The sequence below is a fragment of the Coenobita brevimanus genome, chromosome 97 (genome assembly GCF_032717465.1).
Source record: "Coenobita brevimanus isolate Jiangsu-jjx chromosome 97, ASM3271746v2, whole genome shotgun sequence".
Taxonomy (NCBI): domain Eukaryota; kingdom Metazoa; phylum Arthropoda; class Malacostraca; order Decapoda; family Coenobitidae; genus Coenobita; species Coenobita brevimanus.
In genome coordinates, this window is record NC_137050.1 from 9,661,345 (window position 1) to 9,679,688 (window position 18,344).

The 18,344-nt window shown below is 40.6% G+C and overlaps 1 protein-coding gene across 4 annotated transcripts in view; it reads left to right on the forward strand.

The window, feature by feature from the left end:
* Positions 1-18,344, forward strand: part of exp (expansion) — a 231,288-nt gene that overhangs the window by 197,330 nt on the left and 15,614 nt on the right. For all 4 annotated transcript variants that reach the window (XM_080283456.1, XM_080283453.1, XM_080283454.1 and 1 more), the window contains exons 3-7: positions 2,092-2,249; positions 4,894-4,966; positions 5,954-6,109; positions 8,897-9,095; positions 16,326-16,516. In XM_080283456.1, the coding sequence (XP_080139582.1) occupies positions 2,092-2,249; positions 4,894-4,966; positions 5,954-6,109; positions 8,897-9,095; positions 16,326-16,516 (777 nt within the window). The remainder of the gene's footprint in view (positions 1-2,091; positions 2,250-4,893; positions 4,967-5,953; positions 6,110-8,896; positions 9,096-16,325; positions 16,517-18,344) is intronic.

Genomic DNA, 18,344 nt, shown 5'->3' on the forward strand with positions numbered 1-18,344 from the left:
TTAATATGGATTGGCTTTCAGTGAAACGCGGTGAATGCGTTCCGTAGAGGTTTGCGAATATTCTTCACATATGGTTTGTAAGTAGCTTGTAACTTGGCCAACAGCATATTCTGGCGGGCGAGTAGCACTCTGCTCCCGAATGCTTTTCTTTCATTCGATAAGTTAATGCGTGTGATAATGGTTAAATTTTGATGCTACCTTTATTATTCCTGTTCATACATGGTATTATTTTAATTTTAATTATAATATGCACTTAGTTCCTTTGACTTCATGTGTGCGAGGCATTGATAAGAATGTCCTTGTTCTTTTGGATTCAAATGTGTCTCCATTACGTCAGGTTCCAGTGACGCAGCCGTACGTTCATTGTCGCACGTTAAATCAAACTGTTACATTCCTGTGGTCCATTTTGTAGGCTTTACGTTCTTATCGTTGTGTGTGTGTGTGTGTGTGTGTGTGTGTGTGTGTGTGTGTGTAATTCACCGGGTCGGTCAAGATCACTTGATGGTCGTGATGGTCAGCTTTTACCCTCCCGGAAGGGAGCTGAAAGCTCATATAGTCCGATCTAAGGGCAAAGCTGTGACCTTCACACACGCACACACCCGTCCCCTTGCTCAAGGGGGACAGTAACCACCCATTTCGTCAGTGAAACTTTTCGCAACCTGAGCGAGGCGCGAACTCCCGTCCACCAGTTGGCAAGCGGGAACGTTACCACTGCACCAGCGAGCGGTGTGTGTGTGTGTGTGTGTGTGTGTGTGTGTGTGTGTGTGTACCAGTACACCAGTCCTGTATGAGACAGCTCTAGCATGTAATCAATATGGACGGTGGATGTTAGTGCCGAAGTGGTGACATGTGGAGGTGTAGGAGGACTACTGGGTCCCAAGGAGGACTATTGAGACTTGGGGATAGGCCCTGAAGCCTTTGCCCAGAGTCGGAGACGTAAAATATATATATATATATATATATATATATATATATATATATATATATATATATATATATATATATATATATATATATATATATAAAGTCGCATTGTTTGCTTGTTTGTCCTTCAATCTCGCCCAAACCAAGGGCCAGAGACTCCCAGATCCATATTATTCTGAATCAGGGAGACCCACGGATTTTTTTTTTTTTGTGGGGGGGGGTAAAATTCAGGTCTAGGTCATTAATTTGAGGTCTCCGGTAGCGTGTTCGCCTTTTTGGCCCGGGCAACGCCGGGTACCCCCGCAGCCCAATTTTTGGCATGGAAACTCACATGACCTCCATTTCGGACATAGGCTATGTGAGGTTGACCTCCGAGGTCATTTGAGGTCACTGGTCGGAGGTACTTTGAGGTCACCGGTATTACACGCTCGAACGACTGGACCCAGCAGCCCAATTTTTGGCATGAAGACTCACATGACCACCAGTTAGGACATAGGCTATGTGAGGTTGACCTCCGAGGTCATCTGAGGTCACCGGTTGGAGGTCATTTAAGATAACCGGAAATAGTAGACAAGAGCGCCCAAATACTATGCTTTAGTCTGCAAAAGCTGCAATAGAAAGTTCCTGGACCTCTTATAAGCTCTCTTCAAAAGTCTAAGAACTAGAGCAAGCAGGATTAGTGTTCGCCTTTTTGGCCCGGCAACGCCGGGTACCCCTGCTAGTGTGTGTGTGTGATATCTATATCTATCTATCTATACCGGTATCAGTTGTTAGTTTTGTCATTCCTGTTAAAAAACAACTGTAGTTAGTTCAGTATTTATTTTCAGTAGGCCTATATTTTGTGATATTAATTTCACTATATGGTATTGGCTGATAATATTTATCGGTTGATTTATGTTCCAAATATCCTGTTTAAACTGTTTAATCAGGTCTTTTCTTCTGTTATCGTCTTCCGTCGTTTTCGTTACCTCACTAAGTTATTATGCCATAGTAACTGGAGCAAAATGTTCGAAGTTGAACTGCTTATTTATGGGTTAAAAGTTACCACAGTTCCACTCCCGATATTTTATTGTTTTAAACTAGTGGTTTTGATATTCCTATACTGATTTTGTCGCTGTTTTCATTATGTATATCCGTAATCTCACCTTATTGTATCTTGTTCCTCAGGACCACATCCAAGAGGTGTTGATGAAATGGGAGCAGATTGACGATGAGATTTGGTCAAAGGTGATTGTGCTGGAGCGCAACCGACGCGTTGCCAAGGCATATGCACGAGCTCCTGTCCTCACCATCAACGGCTCCGATGATGGATTTGACGGATATAGGTCAGTGTCCCAGCATCACTTAACTGTGTTTATACGCATATAATGCTTGTGCAACACGGAGTTCTAGATTTGCGACTTGGATAAGATAATGGTTCAGGTGGGGGCCATTTGTCACCTTGGCGTCACGTGGCTCGGTCAGATAAACTATTACGACAAACATCTGTCTCAGAACACGGTGCTGTGGAACGGTACATTCACCGGAGCCTGTCTGACTGCCTGATAGAAGTTAAGAATATGTTCACCGAGGCTGTACTGTGCTCTTTTTATTATATCCACGGTGGTCTGTTTAACTCGAGGCTCAATGGGTAAACACAACATTTTACAAACTTCAAGTCCTGTACGCTGTATTTTGTAATTATTGTCCTGGTTTTGTACAATTTATTTTTGTATTATTGTTTTGTATATACCAGTTTCTGCATATAGTAGATCTTATTATTGAAGTACTGATACGAACTGTTTGAAATGTTTCAATACATTCAGCCATTTGAGGTACCGGTATCAGTTTCCAGAAAGTGACAAAGGCACTTGTTATTCCTATTTCTCAGAAGTAAGAAGTATGAGTTGTTGACTAAACAGTACCGGCATTACAAAGGCTGAAATATGACTGCAATAAATCGGTGTACAGTACAGAATATAACTGCAGTAGTACATGTGAGGTCCATTGGAAACGGATCTTCACGAATGGTGTGTGGTAGTAAGAGTTAATTTCCCTATACAGGTGATGAACTAAGTGGTGTCTGTAATGATAGTAGTGCATGTGAATGCTGAGATGTAGTGTTTGTTTGTATGCCATAATCTGGTGACAAACATACGTCATATGTATGAAATGACAGGATGTGAACATGTACAGGCATATGAAGGGTCATAGTACTAGTTCTTATTGTCCACACAGATTTTTGGATGTTGAACTTTTGATTCAAAGCATACATATATCCCAAAATGAACACACTGCTGTATCAAAATATCACTGTTACCCCAGGCGTGTATCAGTGCCTTAGAAATATGGAGTAAAGTGTCGCAACATGCCGGTTTGGGACAGTATTATGCAGTAAGGGACAGTCCTGGTGATATGGGACGTCTGGGAATCAGTATCGTATTGATAAATGCACTAGTAGATGCTGTGTTGAAGCAGCACAGAATAGTGTTGGTTAATATTTCGAATTGTTAAAAATAATAATAATAATTTTCCAGGTTAAACTCATGAAATGTATGGTGCAAATAGTCACGGTGCTGTATCAAATGCTCTAAACCAAACATTGGTAATATTATTAGTTAAACTTTGAAGATACGTGGTATAGATATATTTGAAACTTCAGTTCATATAACAACAGGACTCCTATGTATTGTCAGGGTTTTAAAAAAAAATAAAAAAATAAACTACGGGTACAGAGCCCATGTAAGTCAGCCATGTCCACCTTGAACCAGATCTGCCAATAAAGTGTTAAGTTCAACAACAAGATTGAATGGGTGTACAGTGCAGCAGGTGATAAAGTTGTTGCAGAATAGTCCTAGGGTAGTAAATTCCCAAGTTTACTTGTGCATTGCTACCACATTTTACAGTTTTTAACCAGTGAAAATAGGTTATTGTTGATGTTTGAGAATGTTATACCTGTATTAGCTTCAGTACAGCGTTTGTCACTCTGCAGCCGAAGTAAACTGAAAAGTTCTCCAAAACAGGCTGAAACCTTGTATATCAGGTATAATTGTTGCTGAGAATACTGATAATATTGTAACTAGAATAGCCAAGCTGTTTTTGCCAGATGCATGGGGGCTCTTGGTCTATAAAGGCCATAAGACAACCCTCATGAGGCCATTTTATATCTTCATCTTAAGGTATTCATCAAAATTCTCAACTTAAGAATTGTGATAATGGCTCAGATCTCTGTTAACATCTCATAGCATCCAGTTAGACACAGGGAAGATTGCTGGAGCTGCCCTGGGGGGCTTCAGTCTGGCCCAGTTCTCCTATGATTACAACAAGTGACTGACTCGGAGACAAACGCAATAGTGGGTTGGCTCCAGCCACTACCAGGGTCCTGCAATTATCATTTTTTTCAAGAGTGTAGTGTTCGTTTATGTAATGCTGTACCAAAAAAATTAGGGGAGTCATAGAACCCTAAATTTTTATGCTACAGGCTGAACAACTGACAAGTAAAGGCTGCTGTCTGAGGAAATTGCATGCTTTCTTTTTTGTTTTCCAATCATATTCTTACAACATATCTTAGTCTTGTTGAGTCCCTTTTACCACCCATATTTGCTCACATTAATCAGTGTTCATTTGCAAATGTTTGCAAGTACCATTTTATGCACTTGTTAGGCCTGATGTTGCCAAATTTAATTTTATCCCCTTCACTAACAGAAATTTCTTGAAGCTGGGGGGGGGGGAATCATACGGCTTTAGCAAGAAATAAATAAAATGTCATCATTCTGAAAGATAAATGTAGTCCATATAACCCCTTCACAACAAGGTATCTCCCAAATGAATTTGATGGAAAAAAAATAAATATTAAGTACGGTACTGTAATCATACTTGAGAGGTTAAAAACTGCATACGGTACTGGTATTGTTTGTAAATGCATATTTACCCATGAACATTGTACAGTATTCTCATTGTAAAATATTTATGCCTACTTCCTCCTTCTAGAATTGGACTGTGTGGCTTTGAGAACCCAATGAGGGACCCCAGGACAGAAGAGATAAGGCGACACATTGGGCAGGTGGGTGGTGAGAGGGTTGGGAGGAGGAGCATTGATGCCTCCAGATGAAGGAAGAGGTGGTGAAAGAGTCTTTATGTCTGTCAAAGGTAAAATTGATGGGAGGTGTTTGTGATAGGCAGAATACTTCTGCACCTTTGCCAGTACCTCTAGACCCCTAGCAGGCAGTGCACCCAGTATGGTACTGACATAGAAGAGAGAGATGCAGGACAGGAATATGTGCCTCTCACATGTAAACACCATTGACTAACATATTGTATGGTGCATTTGAGAACCAAGTTTGTGAATTATAATCAAAATCAGTATGTCATAAGTTATTACATGTATTATTATTTTAGAAGTATCTGATATAAATAGTTTTCATATATGTACTGTACTTAAAATAACACCATCCATTTACTTGATGTAGTGCTGCTTTGGGTGTCTGCCCTTTCCTCTCTTCCTTCCTCTTCTGCCTTTCCATCATTCTTTCCTCCTCCTCCTGCCTATGAGTGACTTTGCACTCCCTCTTCTGTCTTTTTATCCCTCACGCTTTCCTCTTCCCTATGGGTGCCTCTGTACTGAGTGAAAAGCCAGATGGTTTCCTGTACACCAGGAAATCATTTACTACTTTGGGTGGTAACCATGTACCAGTAACTAAATTATGGCGCCTGGTGGTTTAGCGGGTAATTAAGACGCTCCAGTCGGATTGGGCCGGTGTAGGTTTATATCCAGGGGGTGGTTGGGGTTTATTGCTCACATAATGCCACTCAGGTATGAGTAAGGCTGGCCACTTTCATCTTAAATGTCAGGACCAACTTGCCTAGCCCGGGCTCCTACGCTCCTCATTGGGTGCCATAGGATTGGATTATGAATGGACTTAAAATAACAGTCAAACATGCTGTCCATGAGAAAGAATTAAATAGATGGGGAGGGGGAAGTGGAGCCAGAAAGATTTTATTACTACCATAATTAATTATGAAAACAACTAACATTTTTATCACCTTGCAGGGTGTAAAAGTGAAGATGGACGACCAGGGCAACATTTTGATCAAACGAGTGTCAAAAGCAGGTGTATTTGTGAAGGTGGCCAGCGATGACAACGCTGTCAGTAATGACATCCTCAAGCTGCCTGGTTGTGCTCTGGAGACAGAGAAGCCAGTCATGGTGGGTAATTTGTGAGCAGTTCTTAAGGATTTACTTATCTGGTGACGTAGTCTCTGGTAGCAACTGTCTTGTGGTTTTCATGGATTCCTAGCTCCCAGAGGTGGCTGGAGGATTTGGAAGATGTGTGCTGTCAAGGGGGGTTAGATGGGCTTACCTGTGACTGTTTTATCTCTTTTGCTTCCAAGGATGCACTGAGATATTTCTTTCAAAGTATATCCGTACCATATTATTGAGCTGAAGGAAGTTATAGCAGTGCAAATGTTAAAAAAGAGATAGTTTTCAGCTTCCTAGAATTTCCATATACTGAGCAAAATCTCATGGGGTAACCTGAGTGAAATAACTTGTCCATAGAAGGCAGAAGGATGAAGTAGGTGATTAAATGCATGGCAGTCCATTGGTGTAGAGTAACTGTGAGGTTGAAAGTCAAGTGTTGTGTGCATTATTAAAACAGCCAGGTGGTAGCTGGATGTTGTTTAATCATGTAAAACTATCAGGTGTGTAGGTTGTCTCCCATCCTTAAATGTTTCCAGCTGTGGTTGTCTAGCTCTAGTTGGAGCCCCTACATTTCACAAAGAATAATACAGAGCTGGCTTTTTATTTTATTTATTTATCATTATACAAGGAGGTGGGCACTAAAGTTTACAGGAGATTAGTTGCTGTGTAATGGTGTTAAAAATGAAATATAATGAAAGCGAAGAGTTTTGGGAAAGTTGGGGTTTTAGAAGAGGAAAAAGAAAGAAAGGAGGTATAGTAGCAGAAACAGGTTGTGTAAATAAAGAGACCAGGAGGGAAGTGGAAAAATGAAGAGAATCAACACCTAGTGGTCATATGGTAGAATACATCAGTTAGTGCAGTGGGTCATGGAATAAAATCTTTCAGAGGTAACTGGAGTTTTATATTTATTATTTTATTTGTTTTTGCAATCATGGAATATAGTATTATGTGTGGTTGGTCATGCCTCTGAGGTGGGGTCAGGATTCTGGGAGGTTGAACAGTGAGTGAATTAGTGTTTTGGCCGGACATTGAACGTGCTGTTGATTAGTTGTCCCTCTGTCATCTTTTTCTCCTCCCTTGCTTTCTGGATCGACTTTACCCATCCTTGGTTTGGAGAAAAAAGTTGGGAGGATGAATACCACCAGGAGTGAAGGTAAGTGTTCTACTGAATGTTCGTAATTAATCATAGCTTAGCCATAGATGACTGTAGTCGCGGCACATGACTCTGAGGTTGTCATTATCATACCCTGGCAACCTATCATTCAAAAGTGCGTCCGATTTCATATAATATTTTATACGAATCATATTATTATGCACGAATATATTATACACGAATGTTATTATGCACGAACATATTACTGTATACACAAATCACATCCGTCTCATATTATACACAAAATCAGACGCACTTTTGAATGGTAGGTTGCCAGGGTACGATAGTAACAACCTCAGAGTCGCTCACCGCAACTATAGGATCCTATTGAATGTTTTTGATTAATGGTAGCCCAGCCGTAGATCACTACCCCCTGAAGCAAGGGTTACTGGTAAGTGAAGGATAGCATTAGAGGAGGGGATGACAGAATGACAGACAGTCGTTTTTACCGCAGCAGAAACAAAATTGACATTTGGAATTGCCAGGAGAAAACAGCCCTTTGCCCGGTGATGACCCCTTCAGTCCAGTGATAGCTTTATTACAGTACTGTATATTCTTGCTTCCACCAGACAATAAATTCAGCTTAAGAGAGACCTTGTATGAGTTCCTTTGATCTCTGAAATTATTATTATTATTATTATTATTATTTTATTATTGGTAGGTGGGGGCACTCACCATCCACTCACTCGATGTACTGTAGTGCTGCTATCGGGTGTCCGCCCTTTCCTCTCCTCCATCCTTCCTTCCTTCCATCCTCTTCTGTCTTTCTTTCTTTCATTCTCTCCTTGTCCTTCTGCCTACAGGTGACTTTACACTCCATCTGCTGTCTTTCTTTCCTTCATTCTTTCCTCTTCCTTCTGCCTCTGGGTGACTCTACACTGAGTGACAAGTCAAGTGTTTTCCTGTACACAAAGAAACCATTTACAACTCTGGGTGGTAACCATATAACCAAACTTTGGCGCCTGGTGATTTAGTGGGTAATTATTGCACTCCAGCCAGATTGAGCCGGTGAAGGTTTATATCCGAGGGATGGTTGGGATTGATTGCTCATGTAATGACACTCAGGGATGAGTGAGGCTGGTCACTCTCATCTTTACCTGCCGCGTGCCGGCTATTTTTCGCTTCCCCCCCCCCCCCCCCCTAAAATGATAGATTTTGATTTGGAAACAACAAATTTCACCATTAAAATGCTCACCCAGGCTCAGAAATGAGTTTGATTGAGTCCTGCATACTCGTATACTCACCTTGGTATTAATGGGATAAAAGCTGAATGAGTCTGGGTTTGTTGAATTTCTCTTCCATCATTATGAGAGACCATTTTGTAAAGAAATCCTCTGGTGGTAGCAGGAATAAAAGTACAGTGATCACCATTGTCATAAACAGGTTGATAGAGTTTATTCTTAAATTTTTCTTTCAGAGTCCATCTTGAGCTGAACTGAAGTCAGGAAGTAACTAGCATAATAATACTGTAATAAGGGGAAAAATACAGTAATACAGTGATGATAATGGCATTGTCTTATTAAAGGTGCATAGTAGCAACACTAGGTGAAGCTAGTCATTTGCTGCTGTACATATAGCTTGTACAGGCCAACCAGTTTCAGCCATAGTGAAGTCTGAAATCCAGTTTTCTTCCAACACAGTTGTTCGACATTAACAAGTTCCAACAAAATGTGAAACGAGAGATGCGGCGGCAGTACCCAGACCGATCCAAACTGGAAACTCAGTGTGTGTGTCTCATCGCTTTTGTCAAGAATGAGGCCGACATCCTAGACTCGCCCATCTGGGTCATGATCATCAATATTGTTGCAATGGATATGCTCAAGAGTAAATTCCCACCAGGTAAGCTCAGGGAGTGGGTGTTTATCAGGGTTGACCTGATTTAAATCAAGTGATATAGAACATGCTATAAATCAACAACTTTTGACACATTAAACATGTCAGTAATGTCAAGAATGCATAATTTCACAAGCAGTATTATTTATTTACTCATTTATTTGGCAAAAAAGAATGCACAAGAAAATATTTAATTTTTTTTAGTTGTTTATTATTTATGTCATTTATTATTATTTATGAGATAGAGGAAGACAGGTTTTGGGATGAGCTGGATGAAGCAGAGGGAGAAATGCCCAGGAGCTAGAGCTATAAAGTGATCGTAATGGGCGCTATGAATGGAAGAGTAGGCACTAGTCCTGAGGATGACATAATGGGTTGTATTGGAGTTCCAGGAGAAAATGATGATGGGAAGCGACTGAAGGACATGTGTCAGGAAAGGAGGTTGTGCATTGGTAACTCGTATTTCAAACACAAAGATGCACATAAATATACATGGTATAGAGGGAACAAGGATCGTGTTGAAAGGAGCCTGATTGATTATGTGTTTGGAGAGAGGTTGATGCAGGGTTGGTTGCTGATGACAGGGCTGTGAGAGGATGATGTGGAGGTCTGTCAGATCATATGATTGTGGTATGCAAGATCAAGCTGAGAGGAGTGAGTTGAACCAGGAGAGAGAGAAGGTGTCAGGGAGAATGACTGAAAGTTGAGAAACTGAGGATCAAAGAATTGGCAGATGAATACAGGACCAAAGTAGGGGAGGAGTTGGAATCAGTGAATTGGAATGAAATGGATCTGGAGCGCCCATGGAAAGCATATAGGGATTGCTTAGTTAGGAATGCTAAAGTGGTGTGTGGTGTGGCAAGAGTAACAAAAAGAAGAAAGGTACAGCATGGTGGGATGAAGAGGTTAAGAGAGCAGTGGAGGAAAAGAGGAGGAAGTTGCTAAAGTGGTTACAGGACAGGGGTTCAGTTGAAATAAGAACTGAGTATATCGAGAGCAAGAAGCACATTAGACCAGTGAAGAGGGAAAAGGAGGAGGTAAATGATGGTCTCGGAAGAAAAATGAATGCAAATTACTCTGAAAATAGGAAGTTATTCTGGAAAGAGGTGCAGAAACGTAGAAGTTACAGTGGAAAGAACTGTGAAAACTTGAAGGATATAAGTGGTAGATGATTAACCAATGGGGATGAAGTAAGGACCAGATGGAAAGAATATTTTGAAAGCCTGATGAATGGGAATAGAGAGAGCAAAGCAGCTGTAAACATGATTGGTTTTGGGGATGTGCAGAGAAGGAATGCAGTGCCAGGAAATGTGTCACTTGCACAGGTGAAGAACGCTGTGAAGCGGCTGAAAGATGGCAACTAGCTGGGGTTGATGAGATGTATGCAGAGGTGAGTAAGTGTAGTGGAGAGAGCAGAATGAAGTGCATGTTGGAGATTTGTAAGAAGGCATGGATGAGTGAAACTGTGCCAGCAGAGTGGAAAAAGGCTGAGATTGTACCCCAGTACAAAAATAAAAGTGAGTGAAGTGAGTGCAAGAATTATCGTGGCATAAGTTTATTGAGTGTTGTAGGGAAGGTATGTGGATGAATTATTATACAGAAAGTAAGAGAGGTATCAGAAGTCCTAGTGTGTTGACCAGGGTGGCTTCCCTTTAGGAGTGGCAGAGGATGTGTGGATCAAATATTTGCAGTGAGACAGATAGTGGAAAAGGCTTGTGAGAAGGAGTATAAGGTGTTTATGGCATTTATGGATCTTGAAAAAGCATAATGACAAAGTAGACAGAGAAGGTTTGTGGGAGATTTTGCGCATGAACGATGTAGATGGTAAGCTGCTAGATGCCATCAAGAGTTTTATGATGGTAGTGAAGTATGTGTAAGGGTTAATGGGCATCTAAGTGAATGGTTCATGATCACTGTGGGCATGTGACAAGGTTGTGTGATGTCCCCATGGTTGTTCAATATATATGTATGGATGGGGTGATGAGAGAAGTAAAAAACATGAATAATGGAGAGAGGGTTAACGTTGGTAATGAATGGTGATGGTTGGATTATCTCAAACTTGTTGTATGCTGATGATGCAATACTACTTGCCAATACCAGACAAGAGTTTAGTATACTAGTGTCTGTTAGTGTCATGCCTTGAGAGTAAATGTGGAAAAGAGTAAAGTGATGGTAATCGAGAGAGAAGGTGACTTCCAGTGTGATGTTACAATGAATGGAGAGAGAGAGAGATCAAATACCTGGGTACATTGACAGAAAAGAGGAAAATGTGCAAATGAAGTGGAAAGTAGTGACATAAGGAAGGAAAGTGGCTGGTGCTATGAAGACCTTGATGAGAAACAGAGGCTTGAGTGTTGCAGCTGCACGAGGCTTCCATGAAGAAGTGTTAGTGCCAACTTTAATATATGGATGTGTGACTGTGGTGTGGCATGAATATGAAAAGTCAAGAGTGAGTGCAGTGGAGATGGGACTACTGTGGAATGTATGTGGAGTACGGAGAGTGGATAGGATACAAAAAATTATGAGTCTTGAAAAATGCGGAGTGAGGATGTCTGTAGACGCAGAATCGAAGAGAGTGTACTGAGATGGTATGGTCATGTGGAGAGAATGGATAAAAGTAGAGTGGTGAAAAAGGTATATCTAAGCGAATCTGAAGGAGGGAGGAGGCGAGGTAGGCCAAGGAGAAGGTGGAGGGATGTGGTGGATGAGTGTGTGAGGAAGAGAGGTATGGAAGTCGGTGAGGCAAGGAAACTGACAAGAGATCGAGCTAGCTGGATGAATGTTGTGAGAAGTGCATGATCAGGGATTTGGCATCCCTTTTTAACGTGGCATTGTCTGGACTGACTCTGTTGGATACGTTTATGTGAAGCTATAGAATGTGGTGAAAGTTTCTGGCGTATCAGATAGAGCCAGGATTCTGAGGGCTTGAATGATAAGTGAATGGAAGCATGGCCCATTGGATTGGGCAGACTTGGGTTGTCTGGACATTGCTACTCTTCACCCTGCCCTAGGTTGGGAAAGGAGGTCCAGATGATGATACTGGTGATGAATATTTACTTATACAGTATATAATAATAACATATGAGTTGCAGGTGTGTAATCCTTTAATATAGCTAAAACAACTAAAATCATGGAAAGCTGTGGTGGACACCAGGACTGCCAGGTGAACCGAACAGGAACAGAATGTATGAGTGAGGTGGACAGGACAGGCTTACCTACTCACCAGTTTGACAGATCTCAGACTTAGAGGGGAATCTCTCCAAAACATGGATATAACTCAAGCACAGAAGTATGCGAGTAAAAATTTCCCAAATTTCAAGCTGTTTAATAAAATTCATGGGGATAGTGACCCATTTAACCCGTGCCGTCCCGAGGACGTACTTCAACGTCCTGCAATTGCAAGGTTCATAATTTCCACAATTTTCAATTTTCGCGAGTCATTTTTGGTACGTATACACGGGACACCTGCCTCAACAAGATGCCAGGCAGAGACAATGCCTTACCCAGCATGACCTCCTCCCCCCCCCTGCATGCCCTTTTCTCAGCAATTCACCTGTTATCAGTGACCTGGCCAGTATAGCCATGTCATGCCACGGTACGAAATTCAGGGCCAGAGTGATTCCCCAATCAATGACAATGTGGAGGACAAACTTTACATAGCTTTAGAGGAAGAAACAGTTAGAAATGATGATCAGGTAATGTGGCAAAAAAAGGTCAGGTATTAGCGAGTGAAACAATGCTTATAATGCCTATATTACTGCTTGAAAACCAATATACTTTTGTACTACATATAAATTCGTAACAGTAGATAAATAAATACCGTTTATGAGTGGTGTGAAATAGTTATCCTCCCATAGAACTCGTTTTCTTTGGCGCCAGCCTGATAGAAAACCCAGTAAAGTAAGGAGGCTCTCCTACCTGTAATGAGTATTTTAAACCTCAGGTGAGCGATTTCTCTATGAATTTTCGATGTTTCTCACCAAAAGCGAAAGTTTTAGCAAAAAAAAAAAAGGTCAAAAATTGCCCGGGATTGGGGGGTACCAGTGGTCAAAAAGTGGCCGGGACTGGGCGGGTTAAGCAGTATCACTTTGCAGAGAATGTGATTACAGACCTTACACCTTTCACATGGTGGCAGTTTTGCAGGGTAAATTGATCAAGATGCATTAAACATAGCACATCAGCTGCACACCTTTCACATGGTGGCAGAGTTTTGCAGAGTAAATTGATCAAGATGCACTAAACACTGCACAGCAGCTGCATACTGCTATTGCCTCTTCAGCAGGGGTTGAGTGAATATTTTCAACATTTAGTCTTGTCTATACAAATGTGTGAAATGTTTGTGGAAATGAAAAGGCAGGAAGTTGGTCATTATTTTCAAACATCTACACCAATGAAATTAGTAAAGTACAGTGATGTATATCATGAACTAAAGAGAGTTCATTGTAATACATAAACATAGCAGTTAAAATTGTAAAGTTACTGGAAGAAAAAAGTCTCTTTGATAAAATAATTCTGAAGTATAATTAAGGCTCTTCAATGGGATTGAGCCTGTGCAGGTTTATATCCAAGGAGTGGTGGAGTTTATTGCTCATGTAATGCCACTCAGGGATGAGTGAGGCTGGTCACTGTCATCTTAAATGTCAGGACCAACTTGCCTAGCCCCGAGCTCCTACGCTCCTCATGGGGTGACACAGGATTGGATGATGATGATGATGATGATGATGATCAAGGATTAAGAAAAAATTACAGTACCATGGATTTAATGTTTATTTCTTTCTTTTTGAAGTCTATCTATCTATCTGTCTATCTGTCTTTCTATTGTCAGACGCCTTAATCCCGTATATGGGGTGGGCACAAACAAATCGCCTCCACGTCACCCTGTCCCCCACCATTTCCCTGCCCTGCTTCCAGTTCACCCCCCCCCCCCCCTCTCATACACCTCTCCATCTCATCCTTGGCTTTCCCCTCCCTCTCTCCACCTCACTCACAAACACTCTTCTCATCAGTCTCTCACTCTCCATCCTCTCCGCATGGCCAAATCACCTCAGTGTGTTTCTCCTAATGCTTCCTATCACATCCACATCCATACCACAATGCTCCTTCACATCCTTATTTGTCAGTCTGTCTCTCCATGTGACTTTTTGAAGTCTTCAGGAATATCAGCAGATCATTTTATGTTATATTTCATATTATTTTCGTTTCAAAAATGAATGGGAAATTGTACTACATTAAGACAAATTTGGCAGTACTATATTAATTTAGTTGATCATTGCTCCACCAGTTAAGGCATAATATCTTAATTCATTTTATCATCTAAGGAGCAGCAGCTTGACCTAATGAATGTAGTAATTCTTTCATTTCTTCCTGTCAGATTGTAGTGAAGTCTTGGTCTTATGAAAGAAAACGCAGTACATTTTAGTTTTATTTGCCCATATCTGAAATTTATACTGTCGCTATGGTATTTTGGGAGGGCTAGAAATAGAGCTTTATGTACCAGTAAATTTTCATGGTTTTTCAAAAGTACAGTATTTGCTTTTTATTTTTATAAATTTGTGATTTTATAAATTTGTGACATTTATGACATGTATGACATTTATGACATGCCTTAAAGAAGCTTTAGGATACATTTATGTGAAGCTACAGACGGGTGAAAGTTTTTGGTGTACCAGCAAGAGACAAGATTCTGGGGGCTTGAATGATAAGTGAATGGAAGCATGGCCCATTTGATTGGGCAAACTTAGGCTGTCTGGACGTTGCTACTCCTCACCCTGTCCTAGGGTGGGAAAGGAAGTCCGGATGATTATGATGATGATGGTGACATTTATTACATGATTTAAATCACTGTCATGTCATAAATCATTTATGACACACTTTTCTCCAGCTGTGATGTTTATATGAGGTACCTTTGACAAATCAGTATTGGGGACTGTGCTTGATCCCAGTTATATAGCCATTTCTGTTTTGGTAATTCTTGTCAAAAACTTCCACAAAAGTTCTGAGTATGTAGAGTACAGTAATAACATTAACTGGTAAATTAGTTCAGAAGTAGCCCAATATGTGAACTGTGTAATTCATGTGAACTTGTGAATCAGATGTGCAGTGGTGTAATAATGATTATACTGTACTAGTTATACTTTCTCATAAAGATTTGCTGGTAGTATGGGCATTATGTAGGATAAGCTTTGGACAGATGGTCAGTGATCAGGAAGGTAATTAGGGATGCTGACAATGACTCTTGGCTATATTCTTATAACAGAATAATGGTCAGCAAAGCCCCCCAGTTTCTGATGGTTGTTTATGAAACAGTTCTGAACATTAAGGTAATTAGCCTGTGCACTGTGTTGGAGCCTACTTGTATATTCTTCGAAAAGGTAGGAAAGCCAAGCATTCTTTACTTTCATAGTGGGTTTCACAAATGACTGGCAGAATTTGGAGACCAGCCTACTCATTTGTGAGCTTTGTTTCAACACAGCCATAGGTGTTGGGTTGAAAATGGAAGAGGATGCTGCTTATTTTGGAGTCAGACATGAATACCTTTTAAGAATTATCGGAAGCTCGTTGTAAATGTAGTGAAAGTACTTTGTGTCCTTGTTTACCATTTATCACTGTATGCAAGTACAGTTGAGTATGAAATAAAAAGAGTGGATGCTGTTAATAAAGGTAGTCACGAAGATAATAATCCATCCATCATCCAATCCTATGTCGCCCCATGAGGAGCCTAGGAGCCTGGGGCTAGGCAAGTTGGTCCTGATATTTAAGAGAAGAGTGATGTAGAAACTGAAAAAATATATGAGATTGCTTTCCTGTTTTACCTTATCTCTCTGCCTTTGGATCTTTCTGGTACTCTGCAGTAAGTGGTTAGTAGTTCTTCCATCAAGCACAGAACAACGTTCTGAATTTCATAGTTGTTGGAATGAACAAGATGCTGTATGTTCGGTATACAGTATAAACAAAGTATAATGATTATGGGGAGAATAAACTTTGGTGATACTAATGTATGTGATGCATATGGTTGCGTGACTAGTGCATATTTAAGATTTGTTTGTGACAGTAAACCATTTGTGTATCAACATATAGCTTCAGAGTTTTTTTTTTTCCCTCAGCTAGCTACCCCTTTCAACTTACCATGCATCACCATCTCACTCCACTTGATCCCTGTTCTGCAGTTTCTTACCCCCATATCCTACGCTTACAATTGTTCATTCCTGATTTTGAATCCTCTTTTTCTTTTCACAGTAAAAGTTGTGCCGAATATTCGAAATCGCCCTCGTGTTCCACTTCCTGATGAGGATCCATACAGTGTGGCGGGATCTGGAGCATCCTCTGGGTCATCAGGGGGTAAGGACCGGGGTAAAGACAAGCCACCGAAGCTTCCACCTCGAGACAACCCTGGATACCCCAACCCGATGCCTAGACCAAACAGCAAGGTGGGAAAGACGGTACACCTGATTTTAGTGTCATATATAGTTTTTTTCTTTTATTATTGTTAGACTTGTTAGACTGTGTACCCTCCTGTAATTTGGTTTGGAATTATCTGATTGCCTCGAGACAACCCTGGATACCCCAACCCGATGCCTAGACCAAACAGCTAGGTGGGAAAGACGGTACACCTGATTTTAGTGTCATATATAGTTTTTTTCTTTTATTATTGTTAGACTTGTTAGACTGTGTACCCTCCTGTAATTTGGTTTGGAATTATCTGATTGCAATAATCCTTGAGTTATACACAACAGATTTATTCTTAGAAACAACCTTGTGAAGCAAAAATAGCTTCAAGAATTAATGGAGTTTCAGCATGAATTATTATGTGAACTATTAATATATCGTATTCTTAAACAAAAATTTATAAAAGTATTTCTGATATTGTGAAATGTAAGTATATGAAGCAGTTTAAACCAATAAAGTGCACTCTGTGAGCGTGTGATGAGTGAGTGAGTGTTTGTACATACGCGTATCATCATAAGTTCATCTTGGTTTAAACATTTAACATTTTTGGTGAGGTAGTTGAACAAAAGCAGAAGAATAATTGAGCTAAAATATTTACTTTCTCACTTTTTCTCTCTGGATATGCATATAGCGAGGTGCTGTAGCATTTTTCACACACGCAATGTTCAGTTCCCTGCTTCCGCCTTGCTGTGTCGACGAACTGCATCAGTAAATGCTTGGCTATTGAGTAAATGATAAAACCCAGAATTGGGGCAATTACCTATACTGATTTCACCCCCTAAACATAGAAAAAACATTCATGTAAAATTATGAGCATAATTTATCTGATGTTGTTAGAATTCGTACAAGAAAACATAGTGTTGCAACAGGAAATCTTTTACTTTGATTTCATAGTGGAGCATGTCAATTGAAGCCCTTAGTACATTCCGTTGGAAAGCTGGGATTCTAAGGGGTTTCTTTGGTCTTATGAGTAAGTGTATAGCTAAAAACAAAACTTACTGAGTGTATCTACTACCTGCTGAAAGAATCTCTTCTTTATCTTGCATAGTAGAAAAGTTATTAGCCTCTGAAAAGCTTTGCAGTCAGGCTGGGCTGGGTCATGTCGGGCTGCTCATTTCTCAGCTGAATGTACAGTAAACATCGCTTAGCTCACTCATAATTAGTAAGCCATGACATCATGTACTGAGATACTTGCAGTACTTGTGTACTTTGTTTCAGCCCTAACCTTTCACTGCATTTCCAGTCAGCAAATAGCATGTCATGTACCAGTAACAAGCATTCCTGAGAAGATTAACCCACCCCGTACCCCCAACGTACGATGCACGTTGCAACTTTTTTTCACGCTCGGTCCCCACGACGTGAATCGTATGTTTTGCAATTGATAGACCTGTCATTTGCACATTTTTCAAGTTTTGCGGGAGATTTTTGGTAGGCATATGTGGGAGACCTTCCTCTACCCCCAGCCAGGTGGCAACACTGCCTGACCCTGTGTAACCCCCCCTTCCCCCCGCATGCCATTTTCATGGCAACTCACCTGTTAGCAGTGACCTGGCCAGTAAAGACATGTAGCACCATGGTCTCTCTGTCGACGAAATTCAGGGCGAAAATGATTCCCAATGTGCATGACAAAGATTACGTGGCACCAGAGTTAGTGATGAGGAGGTAATGTCGCCAAGGTAGGTGCGGTATGTTGATGTGTTTCATGAGTGAACAACACTTATATCACGTATATTATTGTGTGAAAACCAATATACTCTTGTACTACATATAAATTCGTACCAAATAAATACTTTATCTACCTATTCTGAG